The sequence below is a fragment of the Thunnus maccoyii genome, chromosome 19 (assembly GCF_910596095.1).
Source record: "Thunnus maccoyii chromosome 19, fThuMac1.1, whole genome shotgun sequence".
NCBI classification, from domain to species: domain Eukaryota; kingdom Metazoa; phylum Chordata; class Actinopteri; order Scombriformes; family Scombridae; genus Thunnus; species Thunnus maccoyii.
Window position 1 is genome coordinate 245,904 of NC_056551.1, and position 19,331 is coordinate 265,234.

The 19,331-nt window shown below is 39.9% G+C and overlaps 1 protein-coding gene across 5 annotated transcripts in view; it reads right to left on the bottom strand.

The window, feature by feature from the left end:
• pam (peptidylglycine alpha-amidating monooxygenase) overlaps nt 1-19,331 on the bottom strand; it is a 133,026-nt gene that overhangs the window by 110,857 nt on the left and 2,838 nt on the right. For 2 of the 5 annotated variants that reach the window (XM_042394361.1, XM_042394365.1), the window contains 2 exons: nt 14,954-15,090; nt 14,733-14,868 (listed from right to left, as the gene is read on the bottom strand). In XM_042394361.1, coding sequence (XP_042250295.1) covers nt 14,733-14,827 — 95 coding nt within the window. In that variant the 5' untranslated portion in view covers nt 14,828-14,868; nt 14,954-15,090. Of the gene's footprint in view, nt 1-14,732; nt 14,869-14,953; nt 15,094-19,331 lie in introns of those variants that run through there. The other 3 variants (XM_042394363.1, XM_042394359.1, XM_042394360.1) reach the window with 2 other exon arrangements.

Genomic DNA, 19,331 nt, shown 5'->3' on the forward strand with positions numbered 1-19,331 from the left:
AGGTCCAAAATTGGCACAAAATCATATTTTGAAATTGAGATTGCGTACAATGATGAGATACATAAACGCGAAAAATGACCACTTTTATCAAGATGGCCGACTTCCTGTAGGACTTACAATACGGCTCCAAGAGGCTTTTTTGTGCGTCTTCACATGATACATAAGCCTCCCGAATTTCTTTTTCCTAGGTTAATCTGGAAGGCGGGGCTACAATTTTGAAAATTTCAAGGGGGCGCTGTTGAGCCATATTGTCACGTCTATGCAAATGAAGTTTTGAGGATTTTAACTGGTGTCACTCCAGACATGTGTGCCAAGTTTTGTGATTGTAGACCCATCCCTTGTCCCTAAAATACAGCATCGTATTTCATGGCGAAGGATGTGTCGCCATGGCAACGGCGTTTGGTCATGGGTCATGACCTGCCCAATGTAGCATCACCAAGGTCTTACATCTTAGCTGAGTGAATTTCAGGTGCATCGGCCAAATTTCCTAGGAGCAATACAACAAAGAACGACGCATGATACTTCCTGTTGCGCTCTGGCCCGTCGGGATCAGATCACGCTTTTTAAAAATGAGGGATATTTCTTACAAGTGTGGTGTGCTTTTATTTTGAAAGTTTGATTGACATGTGTACTGTCAGGTGTGTAGAGACAATAAGTAACTGCAGCTGGACACAGAAAAATACTCATATATTTGAATGGAGAGTGTGAGCGAACCCACACCTTTTTGAACATTTACTGCTTCCACATAATTTTAGATACAAACTTCATTTGAACTTTAAATGAGTCACGAGACTTTGACCTACAAATCTTGAATTTACATGTGTTTTCTATCTTTTATTGTTTTTGAGATATTAGAGTGTGAGTTTTAAGGTCTTTTCTTGCTCCTCCTGTGATTTTATAATGAGTGTGTATTGCGGAATGTTTCACAGCACTGAGGGAGTGACATCACCAGGAGCAGTTGGAGAGGAGGATATTAGAGAACACTTCTTGTGAAATATCCTCATAAATCCCATGACTTTGGCCAAATCCTACATAAAAATCACATTTTTTTGTAGGAATTTTCGTCGCGAATCCATTGATACAGGTTTGAAAGTGGTCGGACTTATAGTTTAGACGCCAGATGCCCCAGTTTGGCACAAAGTCCATGCCCAGAGATTGCCTCCCCATTGGTTTACATTGTAAGGTGTAATGTCGCACTCCAACTTTCAGGGCTTACTAAATCTAAACAGTTCGAGTTATTACAAAGTTTTTAATAACTTTTGCTCAACACAGTGTGATAAGTCATGTTTTCAAGTTTGAAGCCGATACCATTAACGCCCTCGGAGGAGATAGCGTTTGTTCGGGGGCCAAAATTGGGGCAAAGTCTTATTTTGAAAAGCTGATTGCAGACTTCCTGTTGGATTTAGGTCAGGGGTGTCAGCGTATGATTTGTAGGTCTTGATGAGACGAATAATTGAGTTTTGGTTTGATCTCTCTACGACATTCCTACGGGCCGTGGCGGCCGTTTTAGATACATAGGTGGCGCTAGAGAGCACATTTTGGCACTTCGGGGGTTAATTTTTACATTTTATCAAATTTTTCACCAGACCTGATTTGCTTGCCAAATTTGGTGAGTTTTTGAACATGTTTAGGGGGTCAAATTAAGGATTGAAGTGGCGTATTAATAAAGAATAATAAAGAAACAAACGCACGAAAAACAATAGGGTCTTCGCCCTTTGGGCTCAGGCCCTAATAATAAAGAAACAAACGCACGAAAAACAATAGGGTCTTCGCCCTTTGGGCTCAGGCCCTAATTAAAGCTGCAAGCAGCGATGATCGGGCCCTCGCACCCCAGCGCATGTCGAAGTGACGCTCAGTCCAAGGGCTTTTGTCAGTGACTTGTTGTGTAAAGTTTGAGGCAGATCCAACCGTGTACACTCAAGTTATATCAATTTCCTCTGTCATGGCGAAACATCAAAACTCAACGCCACGCCACGGCCAAACCATCATGATCATACACTAGTCTAGATGACACACACTGATTTTGAAGTCCTTACGATGGATTCTGTAGGAGGAGTTCTTTAAAATACAAGGTATGCGAAATGGCCAAGAAAAGGCGAAAATGTACCATTTTTTTCAAGATGGCCGACTTCCTGTTCGACTTACAATAAGGCTTCAAGAGGCTTTTTTGTGCGTGTTGACATTATACATGTGCCCTGTGAATTTCATCTTTCTACGTTAATCTGGAAGGCGGGGCTGCAATTTTGAAATTTTAAAGGGGGCGCTGTTGAGCCATTTTGCCACGCCCATTCAAAGCGACCACATAGGATTTTAGCTGACATCACTCTAGACATGTGTGTCAAGTTTCATGACTGTAGAGCAATCCCTTCTCCCTGAAAAACAGTATCATATTTCATGGCGAAGGATGTGTCGCCATGGTAACAGCATTCAGTTTTGGGTCATGAGCTGCCAAATGTAGCATCACCAAGGTCTTGTTTATTAGCTGACTTAATTTCAGGTGCATCAGCCAAATTTCCTAGGAGTAATTAGACAAAGTACGACGCATGATACTTCCTGTTGCCAGTAGGTGGCGCTATGACTTTCGCTAAATATGAGACTGAACATGTGTTCAGATTGGGACTCTTAACAAGCATATGAAATTTGGAAAAGATCAGACCACGTGGAGTCAAGTTATAAGGCATTGAAATTTCATGGCGTCACATCGAAATTCGCCGCGTCGCCATGGCAACACCTTTCAACGAAGGGTCACCAACTTCATAATATAAGATCTCCAAGGTCTTGAGGCTATTCTCAGTAAATTTCAGCTGGATTCCATCACCGTGCTGCCCACAGGGCGTCAGAGCGTAAAACATGTAACTTCCTGTTGCCAGGAGGTGGCGCTATGACTCATATCCTGTATTGTCACATGGACCCGTTCAGGGCGGGACTCTTATGAAGCACAAAAGGTTTGGCTCTCTTAGGATCATGTATGCCGGAGTTATAGCCGTTTCATTTTTCATGGCGAAGGATCGAAATTCGCCGCCCAGCCACGCCCCCTAGGAAAGACTAATGAGAATTGTTTTAGCAACTTTTAATCTCCTATGCCTGTAGATGATACGGACCGAATTTGAAAGTCCTGGGGTCAAATCTCTAGGAGGAGTTCGTTAAAGTATGCGGGCTGGAAATGACAAAATCGGTGCAAAATTTCAACTTTGATACAAAATGGCCGACTTCCTGTTGGAGTTAGGCTATGTGTCCTTGAGACTTTTTGGTGCGTCTGGTCATGATACATATGCATACCGAATTTCGTTCTCCTACGACAATCTGTATCGAGGGGCTCAATTTTCTTGACTTTCTAGGTGGCGCTGTCGAGCCATTTTGTCCCGCTTTATTTCGAGACCCATAAAATATCGAAATTTTCGCCAGTCCTGACATCTGTGCAAATTTTCATGAGTTTTCGTGCATGTTTAGGCCCTCAAAAATGCGTTTGTTTCGGAGGAATAATAATAATAATAATAATAATTCCTTCAGTTTCAATAGGGCTTCGCACCGGTCGGTGCTCGGGCCCTAATAATAATAATTAAAGCTGCAAGCAGCGATGATCGGGCCCTCGCACCCCAGCGCATGTCGAAGTGACACTCAGTTGAAGGGCTTTTGTCAGTGACTTGTTGTGTAAAGTTTGAGGCAGATCCAACCATGTACACTCAAGTTATATCAATTTCCTCTGTCATGGCGAAACATCAAAACTCAACGCCACGCCACGGCCAAACCATCATGATCATACACTAGTCTAGATGACACACACTGATTTTGAAGTCCTTACGATGGATTCTGTAGGAGGAGTTCTTTAAAATACAAGGTATGCGAAATGGCCAAGAAAAGGCGAAAATGTACCATTTTTTTCAAGATGGCCGACTTCCTGTTCGACTTACAATAAGGCTTCAAGAGGCTTTTTTGTGCGTGTTGACATTATACATGTGCCCTGTGAATTTCATCTTTCTACGTTAATCTGGAAGGCGGGGCTGCAATTTTGAAATTTGAAAGGGGGCGCTGTTGAGCCATTTTGCCACGCCCATTCAAAGCGACCACATAGGATTTTAGCTGACATCACTCTAGACATGTGTGTCAAGTTTCATGACTGTAGAGCAATCCCTTCTCCCTGAAAAACAGTATCATATTTCATGGCGAAGGATGTGTCGCCATGGTAACAGCATTCAGTTTTGGGTCATGAGCTGCCAAATGTAGCATCACCAAGGTCTTGTTTATTAGCTGACTTAATTTCAGGTGCATCAGCCAAATTTCCTAGGAGTAATTAGACAAAGTACGACGCATGATACTTCCTGTTGCCAGTAGGTGGCGCTATGACTTTCGCTAAATATGAGACTGAACATGTGTTCAGATTGGGACTCTTAACAAGCATATGAAATTTGGAAAAGATCAGACCACGTGGAGTCAAGTTATAAGGCATTGAAATTTCATGGCGTCACATCGAAATTCGCCGCGTCGCCATGGCAACACCTTTCGACGAAGGGTCACCAACTTCATAATATAAGATCTCCAAGGTCTTGAGGCTATTCTCAGTAAATTTCAGCTGGATTCCATCACCGTGCTGCCCACAGGGCGTCAGAGCGTAAAACATGTAACTTCCTGTTGCCAGGAGGTGGCGCTATGACTCATATCCTGTATTGTCACATGGACCCGTTCAGGGCGGGACTCTTATGAAGCACAAAAGGTTTGGCTCTCTTAGGATCATGTATGCCGGAGTTATAGCCGTTTCATTTTTCATGGCGAAGGATCGAAATTCGCCGCCCAGCCACGCCCCCTAGGAAAGACTAATGAGAATTGTTTTAGCAACTTTTAATCTCCTATGCCTGTAGATGATACGGACCGAATTTGAAAGTCCTGGGGTCAAATCTCTAGGAGGAGTTCGTTAAAGTATGCGGGCTGGAAATGACAAAATCGGTGCAAAATTTCAACTTTGATACAAAATGGCCGACTTCCTGTTGGAGTTAGGCTATGTGTCCTTGAGACTTTTTGGTGCGTCTGGTCATGATACATATGCATACCGAATTTCGTTCTCCTACGACAATCTGTATCGAGGGGCTCAATTTTCTTGACTTTCTAGGTGGCGCTGTCGAGCCATTTTGTCCCGCTTTATTTCGAGACCCATAAAATATCGAAATTTTCGCCAGTCCTGACATCTGTGCAAATTTTCATGAGTTTTCGTGCATGTTTAGGCCCTCAAAAATGCGTTTGTTTCGGAGGAATAATAATAATAATAATAATTAAAGCTGCAAGCAGCGATGATCGGGCCCTCGCACCCCAGCGCATGTCGAAGTGACGCTCAGTTGAAGGGCTTTTGTCAGTGACTTGTTGTGTAAAGTTTGAGGCAGATCCAACCATGTACACTCAAGTTATATCAATTTCCTCTGTCATGGCGAAACATCAAAACTCAACGCCACGCCACGGCCAAACCATCATGATCATACACTAGTCTAGATGACACACACTGATTTTGAAGTCCTTACGATGGATTCTGTAGGAGGAGTTCTTTAAAATACAAGGTATGCGAAATGGCCAAGAAAAGGCGAAAATGTACCATTTTTTTCAAGATGGCCGACTTCCTGTTCGACTTACAATAAGGCTTCAAGAGGCTTTTTTGTGCGTGTTGACATTATACATGTGCCCTGTGAATTTCATCTTTCTACGTTAATCTGGAAGGCGGGGCTGCAATTTTGAAATTTGAAAGGGGGCGCTGTTGAGCCATTTTGCCACGCCCATTCAAAGCGACCACATAGGATTTTAGCTGACATCACTCTAGACATGTGTGTCAAGTTTCATGACTGTAGAGCAATCCCTTCTCCCTGAAAAACAGTATCATATTTCATGGCGAAGGATGTGTCGCCATGGTAACAGCATTCAGTTTTGGGTCATGAGCTGCCAAATGTAGCATCACCAAGGTCTTGTTTTTTAGCTGACTTAATTTCAGGTGCATCAGCCAAATTTCCTAGGAGTAATTAGACAAAGTACGACGCATGATACTTCCTGTTGCCAGTAGGTGGCGCTATGACTTTCGCTAAATATGAGACTGAACATGTGTTCAGACCGAGACTCTTAACAAGCATATGAAATTTGGAAAAGATCAGACCACGTGGAGTCAAGTTATAAGGCATTGAAATTTCATGGCGTCACATCGAAATTCGCCGCGTCGCCATGGCAACACCTTTCGACGAAGGGTCACCAACTTCATAATATAAGATCTCCAAGGTCTTGAGGCTATTCTCAGTAAATTTCAGCTGGATTCCATCACCGTGCTGCCCACAGGGCGTCAGAGCGTAAAACATGTAACTTCCTGTTGCCAGGAGGTGGCGCTATGACTCATATCCTGTATTGTCACATGGACCCGTTCAGGGCGGGACTCTTATGAAGCACAAAAGGTTTGGCTCTCTTAGGATCATGTATGCCGGAGTTATAGCCGTTTCATTTTTCATGGCGAAGGATCGAAATTCGCCGCCCAGCCACGCCCCCTAGGAAAGACTAATGAGAATTGTTTTAGCAACTTTTAATCTCCTATGCCTGTAGATGATACGGACCGAATTTGAAAGTCCTGGGGTCAAATCTCTAGGAGGAGTTCGTTAAAGTATGCGGGCTGGAAATGACAAAATCGGTGCAAAATTTCAACTTTGATACAAAATGGCCGACTTCCTGTTGGAGTTAGGCTATGTGTCCTTGAGACTTTTTGGTGCGTCTGGTCATGATACATATGCATACCGAATTTCGTTCTCCTACGACAATCTGTATCGAGGGGCTCAATTTTCTTGACTTTCTAGGTGGCGCTGTCGAGCCATTTTGTCCCGCTTTATTTCGAGACCCATAAAATATCGAAATTTTCGCCAGTCCTGACATCTGTGCAAATTTTCATGAGTTTTCGTGCATGTTTAGGCCCTCAAAAATGCGTTTGTTTCGGAGGAATAATAATAATAATAATAATAATTCCTTCAGTTCCAATAGGGCTTCGCACCGGTCGGTGCTCGGGCCCTAATAATAATAATTCCTTCAGTTTCAATAGGGCTTCGCACCGGTCGGTGCTCGGGCCCTAATAATAATTCCTTCAGTTTCAATAGGGCTTCGCACCGGTCGGTGCTCGGGCCCTAATTACTAGAATATGCTAGAAAGATGAAATGTGCTTAAAGAGCTGAACATTTTGAAAGTATGCAGAAGTAGTTAGCAATTAAAAAATGTACAAGAAACAGAATAAAAGATTTGAAGAACAAAAGTAAGAATGCTTCAGCATTCACACTAATACAGCTTAGAAGAACAATAGTGTGTATTCCGAATCAGCATTCACAATAAATATAGCCGCAAAAGGTGATGAATGGGGTCCAAGCACAAAGGGCAGTCTTCAACGTAATATGACCTTCAGAAGAATTTGAAAACATGCCACATGCTTAAATTGCCACATGCATAGCATATGAATGAAGACTTTTGGAGATATAGACGTTAATTGATTTTGCATACTTTGATAAATATAGAGTGACAGACTTCTGAATTGACCATAGGTTGCAGTGAGGCAAACTTTTGTCACAATTCAGTGGATGTGCTGAAAACATTTCAGCTCTGTAGGACATGTAGATCACTTATTTAGATTTACTGAAGTTTAAAATTTAGATTTGCTGCAATAAGCCAAGCCCACTTTCATTAATCATTACCAAATTTTATGCATCGACTAAGTCATTACCCTAGACCGTGCAAACCAAATTTCATTCAAATGTGTGCAGCCGATTACAAGTAATAAACTTTTCACATTTGTGACGGCTCCTACCGACATTACATCCTAGGACTGCATAGCAAAGCTTGAGCCTTGCATCTGAACATGTGAACCAAGTTTGGTTACAATCACTTAAGCCAATTTTAATTAAAGAGCATTTATGTAAAATTGAATTTAAAGACAGGTTTAAAAATGTATGATTTCAAAATGGTATGGAATATCAAAAATCAGAAAAACTACTTTCTCCCGACTCAGTCCAGATTAGCTATGTACCAAATTTGACACCGATTGCTAAAAAATTGGTAGGAGGAGTAGTGAAAACACAGATTTGGACAAAATTCAAAATGGCAGAAAATCAGCCAAGGTGCAAATGGGGGAGGCTTATATGGATAGATTTTTCTGGATCCACAGAATCCAGGAAAAAAAGAATTCTGTTTCTGATACTTAAGGTTCAAAGGTCATAGGCCAAAACATAAAGTTTCTGGTTATAGCACCATCATTTACACGTTATTTAACTGTGGAGCTCCAGGCTGATTCATTTTTTTTTTACTGTGCTAATGCTAGATGTAACATTACCTGAGAGAAAACTGTAAGACTTTTCAGAGTTGTGTTAACTGCTGTTGAGCCAAAGTGCCGGGCTGTTGCTGGAGTGTGCACTGGCTTTTGAATCTCGTGCCACACTTAGTAACATGACCAAACACTCAGTGAATCTTTTGTCTGTTTCTGAGACTTACAGTTCAAAAGTCATAGGCCAAAACGTAAAGTCTGTTGTAATAGCGCCATCGTTGGGCCAATCAGTATACTTGTTTGTCTGAGTAGTGGGTGAGATTTCCAACCTATCTGCCAAGTTTGGGAACTGTCACTGTTACGGTTTCTGAGACCAAGATACTTTTAGGGCAGAAGAAGAAGAAGAACTAGTAGTAGTAGTAGTAGTAGTAGTAGTAGTAGTAGTGGTAGTAGAAGGAGAAGGAGAAGAAGGAGAATAATAATAATAATAATAATAATAATAATAATAATAATAATAATAATAATAATAATAATAATAATAATAATAATAATAATAATAATGATGATCCTAACAGATACAATAGGGTCCCAGCAGCTTTGCTGCTTGGATCCCTAAATATAGCCACTAGCAGCAATGATTGGGGTTCCAAACAGATTGTGAGCATTCTACTTAATATGACCTCAATAAGCACTTCAAAACATATCACATGAATAAATTGCTATATTATTGGCACATAGGACTTGGCCACCTGGGGATTCAAACCCTGGACCAGAATGAGATCAAATGAAAATGTTGTGCTTACAGTACTATTTAGAGCAAGATATTCAATATCATTGTGGGACTTACCAATCTGAACACCATTTAGAATACTTTATATCTAGTATGCAAAGAATGTCTGTGTCAATTTTGGTTGCATATGAATGAATGAAGACTTCTATCATCATATATACTATTTTGCATTTGTTTTGAATGTAATACTATTTTTTTCATTACAAATGATAATATTAGCTTAACAATTTGAGTGAAAAGTTGTATCTTTGAAAAATGTACATGAATTTCAGAATATCTTTTAGTATTTGGTATGTCCTTTTGCTTTAATGACAGCACTCGAGCTGGCATGGGCTCCACAAGTTTGTACAAAACCTGATAACCCATGTTATCTCAGCATGATTTGACAATACTCCAAAGAGCTTCTTGTGATGTCACAGAATGCTTGTCTTTCTCAGTCTTCAAGTACTCCCATAAATGTTCAGTGGGGTTGAGGTCAGGAGATTGTGGAGGAAAGTCCATGACAGTCAGGACTCCCTGGTCTTCTTTGGTCTTCAAGTAGTTCTTGCAAAGCAATGAATCCTTCTCCATAAAGATGAAAACAAGAGGGTATAGCATGTCTCTGATGGAGTGGGAAGGAGTGTAGACAATTTGGTGCAGGTTTCCAACTCCAGAATAGGCAAAACACCCAGACTATATTCCCACCACCATGTTTCACTATGGCTTTGATACACTGCAGTATTATTCTCTTTCCTGTTCGTCTCCCTACACACACCCTTCTGTTACTGCCATAAATCTCAAACTTGGATTCATCTGTAAATAGGACTTTTTTCCAGTCATCCACTGTGAAATGCTGGTATTTCTTAGCCCACCTCAGGTATTTGGCTTTGTTTCCCCTCCTGAAAAGTGATTTAGAGACTGCTACTCATCCTCTGAGACCACTACAAGACAGTCTTCTTTTGACAGTTCTTTTGCTGATTGGAGCCTTGCAATCTTTATTTAGTAAATTCTGTATCTGTGATGAAGTTGCTTATCTATCTCTCAGAGAACTAAGCGTGATGTATTGATCTTCGAGCGGTGTGGTCATTTTTGGTATGCCTGATCGTGCTTTGGATACAACTGATCCGGTCTCTGCAAATTGTTTTAGGGTTCTGTTCACTGCCACCATAGAAACCTTTAGTCTAGCCATGATTTGATGCTAAAACCCTTTTTGCTTAGAATAAACAGAAATAGAACAGAGATAAATGTTTCTGAATCCTCAAACTGATTATGATTATTTCCAGGTTTATGTGAAAATATCAGAGATTTTCAATGTGATCTTAGACTTTTGGATCCCACTGTAGATGTTAATTGATTTTGCATATTTTGAAAAATATAACGTATCGGACTTCTGAATGGACCATAGGTTGCAGTGGGGCAAACTTTTTTCACAATTCAGTGGATGTGCTGAAAAAAATTCCGCTCTGTGGGAAGCACAGGTGATTTATTTTGATTTTTGAAGTTTGAAATGTCTGGAAACTTTCAACTTTGTTGTAATAAGCTACACCCATTTTAATCAAGCATTACCAAATTTTATGCATAAACTGACACATAAACATGGATTGTGTATATCAAATTTCAATATAAACTTTTATTATCTGTGGCGCCCCCTGGTGGCAGAATATCCCAGGTCTGCATAACGAAGCTTGGATCTAGCATCCAAATATATGCAGTAAGTTTGGTTACAATTGCTTAAGCCAATTTTTGATTTATGAGAGTTTATGTAAAATTGAACTTAAAGACACAGGTTTAAAAATGTATTATTTCAATATCAAAAATCTAACAAATTTGACACCAATTGCTCAAAATTTGTAAGAAGAGTAGTGAAAAAACAGATTTGGACAAAATTCATAATGGTGGAAAATCTATCTAGGCACAAATGGTTGTGGCTTATATGGATAGATTCGTCTGGACCAAGAGGGTAGCTCCCAGCCTGAAAAGTGAAGCCAATGCAGAAGTGCCTTAAACCTGCATTCTTTCTAATGGCCATCAGGGGGCGACTCCACTGACTGCAAAAAGAAGTTCGATTGTATAGAAGTCTATGAGAAAATGACCCTACTTCTCACTTGATTTATTACCTCATTAAACTGTTTCCAAATGCGTTTATGGTCTCAATCACTAGTTTCAAGTCTTCATTTTGTAAATTATGGTCCCATTTAGAGTAAAATAGATGATAAAGCAGCGTATGCTTTAGGGCGTGGCTATGTTGTGATGTTGTGATTGACAAGTCGCTTCCATAGCGAAAACATTGATTATGTAACGTATCCATGGCGTAACCCCAGAGTATAGGCGTAGCTGCTGCTATTTCACAGTGCGTTTCCAGTTCATGAAAGATAATTATTACATTTTTGTTGCCTAAAAAAGTCTTGTTCAGTGTTTGGTTGTGATTAAGACCCTCTAAGGAGTTGGATGTTCAGTTTTTCCGGTGAGTACATTTCATTTTAATGGTTTTAGGCCTGTTTTTCACTAGTGGAAATTAGCATTAGCATTAGCATTATCACTGTTAACCATAGATTGTAAATGCATCATGCTAACCAAGCTAGCAGCTAGCGCTATGGTCAGCTCAACCCTCTTGTCCAAATATGGTCACTTCTGGCTCCAAAAATCAAACATGGCAACAACCAAATCCAATATGGCGATGATCAAATTGCTAAACTCAAGGCTTCAAAGTGGCAGTTCACAAACCAATGGGTGAGATCACAGTGACTACATCTATACTTTTTTATAGTCTATGAGCATGATATATCGTGGCAAAATCTGATGGGGATAATGAACTAATGTCACATTCCAATATGGAAATTCTGATATATAACTGATATATAACTAAATATACTGTCATCTAAAAGTGGGAACAGGACAATTTTAATATATTAATAATTTCACTACATTTATGATGATAATTTATCGATTACAACATCTTAGCTATTAATTTTATAATTACTAAATAAATTGCATTATTAACAATTTCACACTTTTGTTGTATAATTAGGCCCAATCATTTTTTAAATGATGTGGTTAATATACTGTTTACACTGAATAAATGTTGACCATATCATTTTTTAAGATCGTGGGACATTTATGATTTGTGTATATGCATCGTCTAAGGCAGTTCTAAATTTGTTTGCAGAGTAAGAACATATTGATGAATCCTGGATTTGTGCTTAAAAAGTTTGTACGCATGGTTTAAGTACAGTGCATACGTACTGTTTTGAATGAGGCCCATTGTCATTTAACTGACTTGCCGAAAAAAAAGCAGGAGAGTGACAGATGGAGGGAGAGAGTGATACCAGTTCAGACTAACCCAATGACTTGGGTTTATGCCTAGCTTATCTTTGTCTATCTGTATGGGTCAACCTTCATGACCTTCCTCTCCAACAGGGTTGGACATTAACTGGCATTATTAGGCATGGAAAATCTTATTAACTAATTTCCTATTTGATAAAAGCCTTTTGATACCCATTCCAAGTCCTGAATCAGATACAGACCTAGTTGATGATATTCTCCCTGTACACTAACAACACCAACAACTTGAACAACCAGAGGGGTGTAATATGAAGTGAGATTAGTGGGTTAGCGAGGTACGTTGAGACTAAAGCCAGGGTTTTCAATGTCTCGAAGGTGGCTCTCTTTTAACCTGGCTAGATCACCATGGTTACTTATGCTGCAAACTTAACCTGGTCCGGAGTAGGTTATGTTCCGAGCTTCGGCTTCACTAACTACTTGATTTGCTGCCAGTTCTGTTTAACATTGCTGGTACTGCAGCTATTAGAACACCGATTAGAAAACTGATTAGTCTTTTATCATACTTACCGTTGATTTGATAGGCCATATTGTAAATTTGTAATGGTGCAAGAGGTTGGGGTTACTTGTAGGATGGGATTTAGTTACAACAGATCAAACTGTATTTCAAATAATGAAAAAAAAAACTAATAAAAAACAAAAAACTAATGAAGAAATGCTTTGAACAAAAATAAAATAAAATTAATTAGTCTATTGGTATTTATCACAGATAATATTCAATCTATAATATTAATTTCACTTTGATTTGGGCAAAATCTAAAGTGATTTCCACTTACTACTTACTTAAGAGCTCATAGTACCGTATTATCCCACTAGAACACTGCGCTCCCAGAATGCAAGCTTACTGGTGGTTCCTACAGTCTTTAAAAGTAGAATGGGAGGCAGAGCCTTCAGCTATCAGGCTCCTCTCCTGTGGAACCATCTATGTTTAAGAGTAGGCTTAAAACTTTCCTTTATGATAAAGCTTATAGTTAGGGCCAACCAGGCTCACCTTGGATCAGCCCTTAGTTATGCTGCTATAGGCCTGGACTGCTGGGGGACTTCCCATGATGCACTGAGCTCCTCTCTCAACCCAACCGGTCAAAGCAGATGGCCACCCACCAAGAGCCAGGTTCTGCTTGAGGTTTCTACCTGTTAAAGGGGAGTTTTTCCTTACCGCTGTCGCCAAGTGCTTGCTCATGGGGGAATTGTTGGGTCTCTGTTAATTAAAGAGTACGGTCTTAACCTGCTCTATGTGAAAAGTGCCCTGAGATGACTTTTGTTGTGATTTGGCGCTATATAAATAAAAATTGATTGATTGATTGATTATCCTCCATTATGAGACAGAGTCGGACCTAAATGCACTTCTTGAGTATAATGTTTAAATCTGCTGCATCAAATTTAAAGTTTAAGAGCTTTGGATGTGGGAGGCACGGAGAGGGCATTGAATGGTAAAATAAGTATTTAAATGAATTGCTATTAATAAATTAATGAATTAGTGTTTTAATTAACGAATTTGCAATTTTCTGCCAGCATTCATCTCTCATCTTATTTGCAGCAACTGTGATATTTGCTGTGATAATGTATTTATAATATTCGTAGCTCTCCGTTTTAATGACTTGTTCCTCCTGACTGAAGCAGGCAGCACACGATCGGTCCATTTTGTGCGGAAAAAGAGTCAAATGACGTGCCAAACGCCCCCTTTTATGGGGACACGCACAGAGCCTGAAGCAGAAAGTCTGGGTTAACAAAGAAAGTTCATATCCACCGTCATGATACCACTTATCTCTGATTGTGAGTTTAGGGTTTGTCGAGCCAGCTCACACAAAGAAAGCCTGGGTATGTTGAGCTTGCTTCATAGTACACCCCTCTGATGCTCTATCATGTTTGCTTATATTTAGAACATGCAGCAATGTAAGAAATTGAAATACAACTGTTGTAACAGAAGCTTTCCCAGAGGAGTTTCTGACCACTAGTAGCACTACATAACAATATTTCTATGAGCAGGTTGCTGTTTTGTTTGTATCTTGTGCACATGCAGGCGACACAATACACATTCCTGCCAATAATTTTGTGCTGTTCCACTGATTGATAGATGGTGGCAGTAATGTAGCAATGCACCAGCAAAGACAGGAATGACTCATGACAAAGGAGGAAAGACTGGCTAATGTAAACAATACAGATAAAAAAAATTTTTTTAAATCTGCTTTGCAAACGTTATACATTCAACATTTTTGTTAGACTTCAGGAATACTCACTGTGTTTTAGTTATAAACATTGAATGTAAACATAATTGTGTTAGTTCACAAGAAGAGGAATGACTAAGAGGCAGGATATAAGAAAAACAAATTAAATTTCTAAACAAATAAAAAGCTAAAAGCTTTTTCTTACCTTTTGGGCCTGTACAGTGGGTTTTGTGTTTCCAGGCTGTGGCTGTGACAAATGAATGCTAGTATGACCACACAGCACACAGGGACTCCCATCATGTTTGTGGTTATCACAGTATGTTTTACTGCTGCTGTCTGGCCTGCAAATATGGAACAGAGGCTATCAACACTATCCTGTGGGAAAAGGCTAAATACGGTAATTGCAGGAGACAGAGTGTGTCACACCTGTTCACCTGTTTTCCTTGCTTGGCTTGGTTCAGGAGTAGGGAGGTGAAGGTAATATCTCTGGTGGACCTCACTCCTTTGGCATGTTGGGATTGCAATTTACTCTTGCTTCCTCCCAGTGGGTAAGATGGTTCAAACTTCTGGAACAAGATGGATGTATACAATGCAGGGTTTGAAATACTGATAAATTTCGGTTTTGTTTTATAACAAAGGAAAAGCATTCAGCACTTTTGTTAGAGCTTAAGGATAGACACAATGCGTTTTGGTGAGTAACTCTCATGCAAAAATAACTTTTGTCTGTTTACAAGAAAACTCCACTGGGCCCCTTTAAAGGGTAACAACACACAACATCTTTTTTTTACAATGTTTACATAGGCTTATGTTGGCATTATGATCTTAATACAGGTGGTTTTTCCAGCAATACACATATTGTATGTGCAAAAACTGCTTTTTCAGCTAAAAATTAGCTAATTTCTGTCTGCTTTGATTTAGAAATCAAAATTCACTAGCCCTCCCTAATTATGACGTATCTCACCAACTCCGTTTCTAATTTGCAATAAGATTAAGACATCTGTCTAATGCATTTTCGCTATTCCCAATCCAGAAGAGAGATCTCTCTCTGTCTCTCTCTCTCACACACACACACGAACACACAAACACACAGACCCTGCTTTTAGTGACAATGGCAGAGAGATCTAAACACTCGAAAGTCTGGTTACACTTCACTAGAGTCAATTTGACAATGCTCATTGCCACAAGTGCAACAAGTCTTTGTATGTAAGGGCAGAAACACAAGCAATCTTTCAAAACATCTAGCGAAGTGCATCACATACAGGCAGAGAAATGTACAGTTTTTGACTGCCTAGCTTGTAGATTATCTCTTGTTGCCCCATCAACCTCAGGTATGTTATGTATGCTAGCAGTCTAGAGCCCACACAGGGTTAATTATACAAACATGGGTTACTAATTTAAAGTAACCATTAGCCAGCTGATGGTTTAGCTATAAATATGGGTGCAATGTCAGTTTTGCTATTCTTAATTTATTTGTTTCTCTTAAAAAATAACAAGAAGAACCAGTAAGAGTACTGGATCAATAAGCAGTATCAGTAAGAGTAGTAATACCCTAAAAATCTTAATTATACCCATCCCTACTCTGAGGTATATGTCGTACATCAGCTTGCCGCAGAGATTTATTACTTTTAATCACAACACATGGGCCCACTGATCACTAACTGCTACATTCAGAGCTCAACAAGATAAGGGCTGAAAGCTACATACTGACACCCCTAGTGGTGTAACAGAACGTAGCTGATCCATGATCTGTACAGATCACCCCCCACGGTTTGGCACGCATGTGTACCACGGATTAACTTCAAAAGTGAATGTCTCATTGGAGACAAACTATACAATCTGCTGTATATGGACAGACAGCATGGACAGATAGCTAATTAGCTATCTAGCCGCTAATTGACGTTTGCGGTGACGTTGTTTGGTGACTCGTTCAACAAGCTAAGCTGCAGGACATGCATTCATGTTTGTAAAGCCCTGTTTACACCTGGCATTAACATGCGTCTTGGGTGATCTGATCACAAGTGGAAAGCTCTAAGTACAGGTGTGAACACACCCAAGACGCATTAAGGACGCATTGAGATCTGATCACTCAGACCACATTCGGAAGTGGTCTGGGCTGCATGTGGCCACATTCATTTAGCAGCCTAAACGCAATGCGTCCTGGGCCACAATGAGGGATTGCCAACTCAACTGATGTCCTCTATTTTCTTGCAGACTAGGCACGGGAATTGCACTGTTCAACAAGCTGTGTTCAACATGTTTGATAACAGGATAAAGAAATGCATTATTTTGTTTTTCATGTGAATTAAAAAAAACATAATCCACCTCCCGTTATTTCCTGTTTTTCCAGTTCCCCTAACCCGTTTTCCTCTTCATATTGTATACTGGAATAGAAATTTAACCAAAACCAGAAAATAACTAATGTTTTTCACTTGTCTGTCTAAAAAACTTCAGAAGTTAAACGTTGCTTAATAGTTTCCTCTGTCCTGTTAAGTTGATAACTACAGTCACTCCTCCAGATTCAATTCAGAGCAAAAACCTCCCCCTCCTCGTCCTTCACTCCCAGCTTATTCATGATCAAAAACAACAGGTTAACAAAACAGAAACTTGTAGTCACAATTTTCAGACGTCAACCTCTAAGTTTTTGTGACACTCAAAACAATTTATCCACCATTTTACAGCCACAACAGTAGGTTATGACCAGTGGTGTACTGGCCATTGGGCATACTGGGACACATCCCATGTTTTTGGGCCAGTGGACTGTCAAAACATATCCGTTCTTATGCCCTCTCTGTGTCTGTTATTCAGTGCGTACACAATAGTGTGTTGCATGCCTGTGTCAGACAATCACAGACGATTGCCCTCTTTTATTCTCACTGCCAGAAGGGGGAGACAAAGGTAATAGTATTAATCGGTCAAAATTAAATAAATAATAATAAAATAATTAAGAACATCCCTAATGGTTTACAGCTAATTGTACTCAGTTTCTAAAGGCCGTATGCCGTAAATGGTTGCTTTTCATGAACGTGTTTTTATGTACCCCTCCTCCCCCCAACAGGCCCAACGGTCCCTGGCACTGAAAGTGCGAGGAACCTATTGTTCTTGTAAAAATCATTATTATTATTATTAATAACATTATTATTATTATTATTATTCCCCCACACCATTGCATTTTTGAGAGGCTTGGGATGCTTGTCAGAACTGGCGGAAATTGCAAAGTTCTGTAGTGACTGGACTCAGGCCATTTTGGAACAAAATTTCTTTGATGTGCATGAAATTCGGTGGGTTCATTGCTTTCGTCATTATCGACATAATACATATTTTGAATTTTTTCGCCCAACAGAAAGTCAGCCATTTTGGATTTCATTCGTCAATTTTCATTTTACGAACACATGTTTGAGACCTTTAGGATGCGCGAAAACTCATGAAACTTTGCACTTATGTTTGAATTAGTAAGTATTGTGATTAGAATCACAATTGGGCTTGGCGTGGCACATCCGCTCTATAGTGCCCCCTAATTACTTTTAGCATTTTTGAGGTGCTAGGGCTGCTCAAAAACTTTGCACATGCATCAAAAGTCATGTAACCTGATATGGGTCTTGGGCATGGGTGTGGCAAAATGGCTCGAGGGAACCTCCCAGAAAATTTCAAAGTCACAGCCCCCACCTTTAAATTTGACGTATATAATTTTGTAGGCAGATGTAACATCTCCAGACTTAAAAAAAAAAGCCTCTTGGAGCCATACCCGAAGTCCGACAGGAAGTCTGCCATTTTGAATCTACTTTGCTTTCTGTTGCAGAGTGAAGCCATTGACAGGTGTTGTATTTTAATGAACTCCTAATGAACAACTATTTCATGGAACGCCCTTGGCGTGGTGTACTGGACAATTTTGTCCAAAACATGTTTGGAGCATTAAACACAAAGTTGTTGTAACTCCACTTTACATTGACCAATCTGCCCCAAATTTCTCATGTTTGATAAGAGTCCAGGCCTGAACACATCTTCATGTCAATATTGAGTCATTGTCATAGCACCACCTACTGACAACGGAAAGGCAGACTTATGTGACAAAAATCAATTTTACATGAAATTTACATGGTGCGATCCACACATGATATACAGCAACATGACGGATAATTAGTGGGTTTTCTCTAGCACCACATAGTGGACACAGGAAGTGATAGTTATCTCCTACATGCAATGTCCAATATTCATGTAAATGTATATCCATGTCAGTTACCCTCTGGTAAATGCACTGCTGCATTAATATTTCTCTTATTGTCTACGGGCAACAGGAAATGAAGCCTAAATGACACATAGTTCATCAAATGTACACACAATTTCTAATAAGGCATCTCCAGCACCATAAAATGCACACAGGAAATAATATTTTACCCATTCACACAGTGTCCGATAATCCTGACAATTCATAGCCATGTCATTATTATCATCATTATTATATCACCATGGAGCTCAAGACTTGCTCATGCGTGGTATTACTATTGGAGGTCTGTTGACACAGCTCTGTATTGTCAAGACTATCGGACACTGTGTGAATGGGTAAAATATTATTTCCTCTGTGCAGTATGTTGCGCTGGAGATGACATTTGATGAACTATGTGTCATTTAGGCTTCATTTCCTGTTGCTCATAGGCCCTGTTTACACCTAGTATTAACATAGGCTAAGTCTTGGGTGATCCGATCACAAGTGCACAGCTTTAAGTACGTCAGTTCACACTTGGCATTAACATGCGTCCTGAGTGACCACTTCTGATCAGATCTCACTTCATGCAAATAAACACGAACA